At 40.0% G+C, this 11,773-nt stretch overlaps 1 protein-coding gene across 1 annotated transcript in view; it reads right to left on the reverse strand.

The window, feature by feature from the left end:
• Positions 1 to 11,257, reverse strand: part of LOC143414974 (uncharacterized) — a 34,000-nt gene extending 22,743 nt beyond the window's left edge. The window contains exons 1-2 of the mRNA XM_076880108.1: positions 11,139 to 11,257; positions 454 to 547 (exon numbers count right to left, since the gene is read on the reverse strand). Of these exons, the coding sequence (XP_076736223.1) occupies positions 454 to 547; positions 11,139 to 11,257 (213 nt within the window). The remainder of the gene's footprint in view (positions 1 to 453; positions 548 to 11,138) is intronic.
• Positions 11,258 to 11,773: the final 516 nt, after the last annotated feature.

Raw genomic sequence — 11,773 nt, forward strand, 5'->3', positions numbered from 1 at the left:
AGAATATGGCCAACACCCTGTTTTAATGACCAGTGCATCCAACAATCTTGCACCAATTTTGGGTTTTGGAAGAAAATATGACCTCCTCCTAGCTGCCTTAAATTGTGACCCACCACAGAGAGGGTGTAAAAAAGGCTGAGGCAGAGACAGACAGGGAAGTGTGGTAATATGAGGTGTTTTATGATACCGCCAGGGATAGCCTGATAATCGTGAAATACTGTAGCAGCGCTGGGGCCAGAAATTCAGCCTTCAAGAGCCCGGGCACTGTTTCTCTAAACAGGATCATAAATTAGTCTTGAAACTGAGGGCCACACAAGACAAGGACCCAAACTGAGATTACGGCTTCTAACTTTCAACCATGGTGCAAAACAGTTCACTTCAGATGTTGAGGGCTGAATGCTGCTGGAAGACTCAAATGAGAGTTTGCAAATGAAATAACTGAGGTACACTTACAGTAAGGCCCTGCGATGGACTGGCGACCTGAACAGGGTGTACCCCGCCTCTCGCCCTATGACAGCTGGGATAGGCTCCAGCGCCCCCCGCAACCCTGAAAAAGGATAAGCGGAAGCGAATGGATGGATGGACACTTACAGTAATTAAAAGAAAACCCAGGTGTGTGCAATGAGTCACTTTTGTTCGTTTTTAAAAACATAAGATACATTTGTGACACAAAGCACGTAAATGCAGCTTTATTCTCGAGTGAAAATGTGTGTGCGTGCGTGCATGTATGTGTGTGTGTCTGTCTGTCTGAGTGCGTGTGTGAAAAAGAGAGACAGAAGGGGCAGCTTTAGAAAACCAGGGGCTCATAAAATGAGCAGGATTTATATGGAGTGAACAGTTTGTCCAAGAACCACTTCTGAGTTATGTGTCCTACAGAGACTTGTCCTTAGACACAGACCAGGGAGGAGCACTAATGAAATTCAATAATCTGCTCTGCGTTTAGCTTATTCAGTTCTCAGGCAGGGCCTCCTGGTGGCAATAGGCAAGAAGCTACAATTTAAATAATTATTAATCACTGACTAACAATAGAAACTCACAACAATGAAATCTGTGTGTACAAAGGTTCACAAAAAACCTGAACCTGAATAAAGAGATGACGTGAAAAGAACATACATTTTGTAGTGTTAACGCAAAACCTGATATGCTAAGTATCTTCTTTTTACTGATAATGGAACATGTGTGCAATTCAATATACAGTATTTGTGTAAACATCATGGCTCACCTTCATCTGTCTTGTTCTGTGGAAAGTATGTGGTAAAGTGTGAAGATTAGACTGTTTCAAGCACATGCTGGGATAATATTTAATGGTAATAATCAAATAAAGCAAATGATTAACTTTCAATTAAGAAGTTAACCATAATGAATATTTAATATCAGTGATGATTAACTGTTGTCATGGAGTCTTTCCAACAAAACTTGGTGGAATCTACTTTAAACTACGTTTGTCTTTCATCCTGTCTTCCTTCTCCCACCCCAACCGGTCACAGCGGATGGCCCCGCCCCTCCCTGAGCCTGGTACTGCTGGAGGTTTCTTCCTGTTACAGTTTTTTCTGATTGCTTAAGCACATTTTTTGTAACTATTGGCTAATTTTGCAAAACTCTTCACACAAATAAGAAAACCTGTCACCCAATAATCAAAACATTGTAGTTCTCTTGCAAAAGCAAACACAGCTAGATTAACTCTTCACACCTTCGTAAAAATGGTGTTTCCGTATCAAACAGTACACACAGGCCATCATCTACTAAGCACACAATGCGCCAACTGCACACTGATGGTATGAATACAAAACACATCTGGCTTTTGCTTTCTCTGTGCACAAGGTAGGCTATGTCAGTTTGAGCTCATACTTCTGTCATAGATCCATAAGCATAGAGGGATCCAAACTTCAAGTACTGGTGTTTATTCACACACATCAAAACAAACACAAGTGTTTATTTCCAAGTATAGGATTATTTGCAATCGCCATAATGACTATATGGGTTACTTGGTCTGCAGTGAACATGCTTCCTCTGCCCCAGCATCTGGACATCTAGCAATTCTGTAAAGTAACAATTTCAGTATTTTTACATCAATGGTATTGGTGTGTTTCTCATTGGCATATGGCAGTGCTACAAGTCTTTGTGCGAAGTGACTGTACTCAACGATTCTCATTTCAAGATGTCCTTATGATGCTTGCTACAGTGTAGCGGCTCGAGTTAGGCTGGACCCGTTGGCCAGCTACCCTCAGGGTCATTCCACGGTTGATTACATGGTCCACTATTGTAGCTCTGATGTCATCAGCAATTCTATTTCTTACTCTTCCTACCCTTCCTCTCCCCCCTCCTCGTCTTCCTCTTGCTCCTCCTTGTCCTTGTCGTCCTCTTCATCCTACTTCTTCACCTCCACGTCCTCTTCCTCGGCCTCCTCTACTTCTCACTCTTTCTGCTCCCTCCATTGTACTCCGCACACACAGCTTACCTGGATTATAGTGCTTAGGCTGATTGCAAAGTGAACTAATTATCTAAAAAAGTTTTCACATGTGAAAGTGTGCCAGACAGTTGGCAAATTAGTGTTAATGATAGCCATACATGTGTATACTTTTTCTAGGAGTGTGTTGGAAATTTGGTAATTGAGTGTTGTGCAGTGAATTGTGCCTACAGTTTTGCAAAGTGTGTGTTACAAAATTGCAAACTGAGTGCAAAGCAGTTTTTGTGCTTTTAGTTTTGCAAACTCAGTGAGTGGTTTTGCTATAAGTCTGAATAGTTTTAGAGATTGTGCTACAGGAATCACAGTTAGGGTTTAAGCATTCAGAAAAAACTGTAAAAGGTAATTTTTCCTTCCCACTGTCACCAAAGTGCTTGCTCATAGGGGTCATATGATTGTTGAGGTTTTTTTCTCTGAATGTATTATTGTAGGGTCTACCTTACGCTATAAAAAGCGACTTGAGGCAACTTTTGTTGTGATTTGGAGCTGTATAAATAAAATCGAATTGAATTGAGTTGAAGTGAAGTGAATTGAATTAAAACCATCAGTCTCAGTGCGTAAGTTATTCACAGAAGAAAACCTAAATAATCTAAGAATGTGCAGAAATGTATTAGCTGTTGGAAACGGTGGCCCCATCTGGCTTCCAAAGTAGTTGGAATATCCCAAATCCCTACTTTTACATAAACATCTCAATTTTGATTGAAGGCAAGCTCACAAAAAAGTAAAGCCATTGGTCCTCAACACTAAAAGGAGCCAGACAAGGTAATCCAGCATCTGAGTTGGATGCCTCCTGGAAACCTCCCAGGATACGTTGATGAGGTGTAGTTTCTCAGCCGGCTGAGGGAATATGCTTAAACAAGCTAAACAAATGAAATCTAGATTCAAAACAAAAAACAAAACAACATTTTTTCCCAAACCATCTATGGGTCACAGAAACAGCAGTCTGCAGAGAGAAACCTTACCTCCTACTCCCCAGCCACCTCCTTTAGCTTATAGTATTTTGTCATTTTTTTGTACACCCTTTGTCTTGTTTATTTTTTCTAGCGTTTTTTTCTAATATATCGCTGATTCAGTTTGTCTCCCTGCTCCTGTACCAAGTGAATTCCCCCAGTGTGGGATTAAATAAAGCCTATGTTCATGTCTGAAGCCAGTCTGTAGCCTTCATTTCAGCTCCAGCGAACATCAGTGTGTGACATCATTGCCTGTTAGGTAAATAGATGATGTGATGCTTCTTTTTGTAGTTGTAAAATTATGATAATCTGCAAGTCATTTGACTTCATATGCGAGTGATCAGCTACACATATACACCTGGTCTCAGTCACCACACAAAATTCAATCAGATGTTAAGAAATTAACAATTACAAAAATATGAATGGACATAAAACTAAAAGCATGACATGTGCAGTAGAACAATGGACAGGCCTGACTCAGATAGGTGGGTGAGTGGTGAGCAGGGTTCATGACAGTTAGGTGGAGCAGGTCACAGGGAGGTCAGCGGGACTAGGTTGGTGGTCTGCAGATGCAGAGAGTGACAGTTAAGACCTGGGATCTCTGAGGCTCAGCGAACGCGCCAAGGTTATCGCAGTCACCATCGCACACTTCCCAGGTTCTGGTGACATGTTATGGCTATCACTGACAGCGGCTTTAAAGCAGGTTACATCAAATAAAGCGCTCCGGCCATGCGTGTAAAAGCCCTTTGCAGCAACATATGAGCTAAATTAAACCGCTGCTTGGTTTATTTTCTGCCTGAAAGGCTCTGTTATTTCGGTTTTTTTATGCGCTAGCAAAGGTTACCAAAATGACACGGCTTGCAAGAGAAAATTGATATCTGATCAAAAATTATGTGATGTTTGACCAAACTTTGGTCACACTTTAGCAGATTTAAATTTCAAATTCGAGTGCATGCATGCAAATGCACACATACACATCCGCTGAAGCAGATCCAAGACATTTGTCCCCACTTTTTGAAATCCCTGGGACTTTTTTAAAGTTGTTCGTCGAGCAAGAATGAGTCATTGGCCTCACAATGGGCCACAGTGACAGCCCGTCCTCCGCAGAGCCCTGATAACAGGAGAATGCCACTCAGGGAGGGTTTAGTCACTTTATATTCTCTCCACGCTGAGGTCCTAACCCCCCTGTGTCGGCCCCCTCACCCCTCACCTCTTGTCTCCTCTAATGTGGCTTTATTGACTGTGACACACTGAGCATGGAGACGATGACCAAACAATTAAAAGTGCCCCCCAAAGGAAGGCCTATTAGAGTCCCAAACCATTCTACAGGCTTTGTGTGCATGAGTTTGCGTGCCTATGTGCACGATTTGTGCATGCTCCTAAGTGTGACAATACCCAAGGAGCAAGTGAGGTGGGTAAAAAGCCTCACACCGTACCCCACCCCCAGTACCCCCAATGCCACCAGAAAAGGACACCAGAAACACATTTCTCATTTTGGTCAAATTTATCAGAAGATCAGAAGGATCAAATGATCACATCCTGCTGATAGGAGTAACTCTACCCTTAAAACTTTAAACCAAGAGTTGCATACCGTTCTTTGCCAAGATTACTTTCTGACACTTTCTATCGCACATCTAAGCCTCCACAAACTGGGTTATCAGTGAAATCGAGCTCACTAAAGCTTGGCAAACATCTCAGAGATCAACTGGATTATGATGAATTTCAGACTGGGGTGTGTTCAGCTGCCACATAAAGCTTGCTCTCGGTAGAGATAGATCTTTAATGAAGTGAGGGGAAAAGTTGGCGTGTGACTAATGCTCTTAAAGAAACACCCTTGCATACGTACAAATATCACTGCAGAGTGTTTCTGACTTGCTTTGACGGGTCTAGTTTTTGCTCTGGTTCTGTTCTGTCTGCACCATTTAAATGTGAACCCCCGTAATGAGGCTGCTAATGGTGTGCGCGACCTCTGACCTGTTGTTTCTCTTAGGGTCTTCACAGGGCTACAGGCCAGCCACATAATCGCTTCCATAGACTACTCAGGGCCCATCCAAATGTGACTTTTAGCCCTGGCACAGAGTTAAAAGTTAATTTTGTGAAATACAGCTAATGCTCTCCTGTCACTTGTCGTCAGGTTTGATTATGTTCGTGAGCTGTTGTTTGTCCTTCCTTATTAGTTTACAGCGCGATGAAATGATCTGTGTTTCATTATGAACTCCTGGAAACAATCCTGTCGACAATTTAGGCACACACACACACACACACACACACACACACACACACACACACACACACACACACTCTCTTATTCAGAGCCAATGTCCAAACAGTATTCAAATGGACTAAAATGAAAGTAGGTAAAAGACCAAATTAGTTATGAACAAGATGATTTTCAGTACCGTTTCCTTATATATCCTGTGACTGGCATTTAAAAAACTTCATCAAAGAGTTCAAAAATCATCTGGCAGGAGTATGTTGAAACATCTTACCTATTAAAGCCTGTCTTTCATGGTTGCCATCTGTGCAATAAATTCTTAAACCAACATCGGTGCACCCAGATATATCAGTAAATTTCAACCATGTTAAACATGTGCCAGATCTCCCCCCCCCCATGCTGAGACAGTTTCATTACTGTTACAGATGACATCATCAAAACAACCGGCTCTTTTATCTTAGTTAGAAACAGTATCAATTGGATCTGCTGCCCTTAAAGAAAATTGGAAGAACATGAGCCTGAAAAAGAGTAAAGCTTTGAGAGGCACGGTGCTAACAGGTATGAAGAATTCCCCTTTCCTGTGTGTGTGTTTTTGTTCACAGAGGAAATCTTTAACTTATAAAACCATTTTGCTCCTTAGCAAAAGTTCAACTTGACATTTACAGGTGATACACTTTTGTGAACTCAGCAGGAGACCAGTTTTCTTTTGTTGATTATCAAAGTTGTGAAGCACAGATTTTCCAGATATTTCACATTAAATATTCTTGATGCTAAAAGTCCACCCAGTGTACAAAAACAAACCCCCAAAAAAACAACACCCAGAAATATGATGCTTCATGGTAGAAAAAATTAGAGCACCTTTTATGTTCCTTGGCAGGGCCTTTTTAAAGCCTTTCAGCTTACTGTCCAGACATAGCAAAGCCACTGCTCACTATCTGCATAAAACAAAGTTGAAACAAAGTTGAAACACAGCTGACCATCAGGACTCTTGGGCACTTGTGGGGGCAAGGCAAAAACTAGGGAGACTAAGCCTAGTACTAGAGTTCAACTAAATAATATTAATCTTGCACTGAGAAGCAGAAAGATGCCTGCCAACAGCCTGTCAGACGTATCCTTATTTAATCATATCTAAGTGGTGTGTTTATGTTCTCATCAGTAGTAACAATTTTCATTTTTAACATCCGCGTACTTACCGGTAACGCTATTGATGTTGGCACAATAAGAGGGTTGACAGGTTTGTCACAGCCTGTACAAATAAAACAAATCGCCGTCTGCAGTGACAAGTTAATTGGTATAATTCAAAACCACATTAATAAAATTATGCAACACTCGTGGACAGAAAGATTTAAACAGACAAAATTAAATATTGGCAATCAGCTTCCTTGTTCCTTGTTCCTGTAGCTGTTCCAATCAATGCAGTATTTGCAGTATTTGCAGTATTTGCTCCTCCTGATGTTTTTTTGATGTTTCTTGGGTTTTTTTTAACAGTTAGACTTTACAACTTTCTGACTGCTGAGATTGAAAATGCTCATTAGAAGCAAACTACATAACTGAAACCAAAGTTGCCGTTCTTCTAAAATCAAACCTTGCAACCTGGCAAGACTGAACCCTGCTGTGCTTAAATAGGCTTTACTTAAATGAACCTTGAGTTAAAAAGCAAAAGCTGTATGTAAAATAATAATAATAATAGTAATAAGAAAAATGACCAATCAAATCTGGTTTTAAAAGATGTATGCAAAAGACTTTGCTGATTTAAAATAAGATTTTCAAAAGTGCTTTTCTCTTAAATGGGTTCAAGTGAATATAATCATTACAGTTTTTTACAGACGCTAGGACACATTTCTCAATACTTAGGTCACGTTTGCAAAACTCCTCACACAGTGAGCACAACAGAAGTCTATGTGGGCTAAACTGAGGACCAGTTATCATTGTTTTGGCACAAAATGCATTCAATGACTACATCTCTCAAATTACATGAATCATCTTCTCACTCAGACACAACAACTGCCAAAAAGCTTTGTACGGACAGGACATTTTGCATGTGCTTACATACTGTTTTCAAAACTGTTAAACTTATGGCCAAAACAATAACACAATGCAAAACTTGAAAAGACAGCAAAATGCAACAGCAATATTTTACTGAAACATATTTTAGATCTAAAAATGCAGTTTAACCAGCCATAGCTGATTCTCATTGTGGATGAACATCTACACAGGTGTTACTCCTTCAATTTTTCAACTCCTTCAATTCTGGCATGCCAGAAGATTCTTTCCTAGGTGTGTTGCCCTAGATGACATAAGATGTGATGTGGATGAGAACCTGTGGCCAAATGGAGAAGACCGAGTAGATTAGCATTACTATTGTATGTGTATCAGTGGATGGTGTGTATACGAATTCTTGTATTTTGGGATTACTTAGTGCAAAAAAATAAAAATACATAAACAAATATTAACAAATTCTGCATGATGTCTGATTCATTCCAGTAACATATATTGAAATTATAAACAGAGATGTGTCCTTGTTTTACACAAGAAAACACTGTGTAATGCTACATGTTGTTAGTGTTTTTTAGGTCATTGTTTTGTGGGTGACAAAGTGTGTTTGTCGGCTGCCAACCTTTGCTAGTGTTCTGGAAGAATGAGTTTATTTGAGACCTGAATACAGTGTTTTGGTAGTTGTAGTGCATTTTGAATGTGAAATGAACTGCTTTGCCAAGCTGAAGGTCAGTTAGGAGGATTGTGTGAAGTGTTTTGCAAAAGTGACCTAAGTATTGGGAAATGTGTCCTAGTGTCTGTAAAAAACTGTAATGTGTAATAATGAATCAGTAATTCAAGTGTTCAACTACTTTGACTAACAAATAAAAACAATTCCAAATGCAATCAGCAGTCAAAAACCTCATTTGTAGTTACCTACTACTACCATCTACTGGACACTGATTTGCTATGTCACAGCCACCTGCACTCATGACTGCATTAAAGAAGGATGACCTTCTTGGGTTTCAAGTGTTGGAACCACAATCAGCACTAAACAAGAAATTATAGCCCTAAAAACGCAGCAGAAACTGAGGAAATCCAGCTGACGTGACAGCAAAAACTCCCAATTAAATTCTCAACATGCTGCTCGGGAGGATTGTTACTCCGTTGTCCAAGTATGATCTCAGAACACTTGTGTGAGTGGGAAGCAGGATTAGCCAAAAACCAAGAATAAAGCAGCAAGTGTGAGCCACATGAACACAGGAGCTGCTTGCTCTGATGAGGTCAGGTTTCTCTGGACATTCTCTTGTTGCCAATGCCTTTAAAATGAAAAACTAAACAAAAAATGTAATTTCTCAGGTCTAATAAAAAAGGACTATTTGAATCACAGCTCAAGTTTTCCCTACGGATTCACAAATTAAGGCCTATGCTTGCTGTGTAGCTGAATAACTAAGCTGCCCTCACATGTTAGAGATAATTGCCATGTAATAAATTAGCAGCATTATAGGAACAATTGTTATACGGACACTACTAATGTACAAGACCTTAGTGGAATATTCTGCTTCATCTTTAAAAAGGGTAACAGCTCTTGGTGCCAGATGGCAATGTTGTAAATTCTCATGCCTTTTTAGACAGTGCCCCCCTCTGGATCAACTCAGAGAGCTCATCCAAGGCCTTCAAGTCAGTATAGGCCACACAAACACTGTATGTTCATGTGCACATGTATGTGAACAGCGTGTAGTGTCACTTACTGTAAAACAGGTGCACGTCTGTGGGTGGCAAATGCTGTGAATAAAAACAGCTATTAGGAAATGAATAGCTGGAGCTATCATAATAAATCCAGTGTTTCAGTGGAAGTTGCTGTTCACACCTTTTCCCTCTCTGCTTATAGAAAAGATTAATACAGCTCACACTTTAATTTGAAACATCTGCTATGCGCTAAAGAGGATGTGGATCCTGTCATAACATTCCTCAAACCAACAGCATGTCATTCCCTAATCAGATGACTCCGAGCACATCCATTGGGATTTGAAGACATTCCCAGTCTGCTTTCATCACACCCAAAGACTTACATAAGCCCAGAAGAATTTGCATGAAGGGATTCATGGGGAGACAAATGGGCCACAAAAGGTATTATATGAATTTGGTCTGGTTGAACCACACAAACGTCACGGACGCCTTTAGACAGACAGCAACATCCCGGACTCCAGAGATCCAAGAAAGAGTCCGCACCTGCTCTTATTAGCCGTTTATTAAAAGAACGAGGGGGGAGAGAGAGAACTGTCAATGAATGAGGCTGCTACGATGATATAAATTAGATGAAGGCCTAAGATGTAAACAAACAGCTGATTTACCCTGGATTCAGAACATAATCGTGCGCTGAATTTTAAGCCAGTGCTAAAGTCATTTGTCTTTGAGGCAATAATTTAATACATATTCACCATATTATCAGTAAATATGAGGGCAAACAGCCGGCCTCTCTCTGCCCAAAGATAACACAAATCTCTTATTTGTTTAATTCCAGTTTGTGCCAATAGCAATGTCTTCCTTCGCTCAGCTCACCTCGCTGCACAGCACACAGAAGTGCATGCATACAAAACAGATTTTGCACTTGTGCATGCCAAAGTGAAGTTATTTTAATGCAGATAGCTCCAACTACACCTACAAAGCCAAGAGAAACTATCAGAGTAGTATTGATAGCATTGTCTTTATCTCAATTGTTAAAAGTAAAATCATAAAGCTGTGTCAAGATTGCCACGTTCTACATTTTCTCTCACCTCTGGCATGTAGCTTGTTTGTATCTACTGCAAGTTTGAAAGACCCTCAGACTTTTCCAAAACTTCTCAACCCACAGTCACACTGCATAATAATACGATCTTGATGTGTCTTCTTGGACCAGTACATGCAAAATTAGACCTCAGCAAACACATTGCTCATATTCTTAAACGTAGATCCGTATTATTATTGTGTGACAAAGGTTGTTTTTGTTTGTTTGTTTGTTTTGACCTTTTCCCACTTTTATGCTAAGCTTTTATGCTAAGCTAACCACTCTTCACTGTATAGCCACCAGTGTTGGTCAAGTTACTTGAAAAAAGTAATCAGTAACTAAGTACTGATTACTTCCCCCCCAAAGTAATCCCATTACTTTACTGATTACTGGTTACTTAGTTACTTAGTTACTTTTTAAAAATATGATTTACAACCTGAATAGGTAATAAAGCGATAGATCTTTCAGCCCAATTCTTTTTCTGCCTAATCCATCATATAAAATGTAATCAAATGAAAAAGTCTCTTTTTAAAAGTTGTTTTATTAGTTGTTATCTTTAAACTCTAAGTATCAAGCAAAAAATTTAATTATATGCAACATTCTGACTGGAAGAAATTTGTTGAACATTTAAACCTATTTTCTGCACATTCCAGCACATAAAATAAAATAGTTTTTTGTGTTTACACTCACTGCAAGTAAGATGCAGGTAAAATACAGCAGAAAATAAATAAAATCAAAGACTCAGTGGTCCTGTTGCTCTATTTTCACCTGTATAGCAGGAGTGGGGCAGGCGGAAGTTTGCCCTGGTGCAGGTGTGTCGCAGCTGCCATGCCAGTGGAAGAATCCGGGAGTTTCTCTGTGGCATGTGTGACATGTGACATTCCCATGGCAACATACTCGGTGCATGCGCGGAAGTTTAGAGGTTTTTTTTCGCTGTAAAAAGTTTTCTTCTCACGCAGTGAACAGCGGTCGCTAATGTTTTTGTCACTTTTTACGGAATCAAACTCAAAGTAAGGTCAGTACTTCCACGCTTTAAATGCTGCACGCTCATACTCTCTCCCGCACTCGTTATATTATCCATTGTTGCACACAGCTGTTGCACATTACTTGTAACGTGCTACAAGTAACGCGTTACTGCCCATCTCTGATAACCACACTGAACAGAAAAAAGTGAGATCGGCATCAATATTTTTGTCTAACCTACTGACAAAAAATAAAATCCTTTTCCCCAAACTGGACAAACATTTCCTTTAAGACATATATTGATTCATGCTGCTGTTGCATAGCTGTCCTCTGCATAACCTTTTCTGAAGCTTAGGAAGGAATGACACTAGTTCATGGTTGGACCTTTGCATGACTAACCAGCCAATCATCAACTGCTCCAGGTCCCTGTTGATAGTGGT

The sequence above is a fragment of the Maylandia zebra genome, linkage group LG23 (genome assembly GCF_041146795.1).
Source record: "Maylandia zebra isolate NMK-2024a linkage group LG23, Mzebra_GT3a, whole genome shotgun sequence".
Classification (NCBI taxonomy): domain Eukaryota; kingdom Metazoa; phylum Chordata; class Actinopteri; order Cichliformes; family Cichlidae; genus Maylandia; species Maylandia zebra.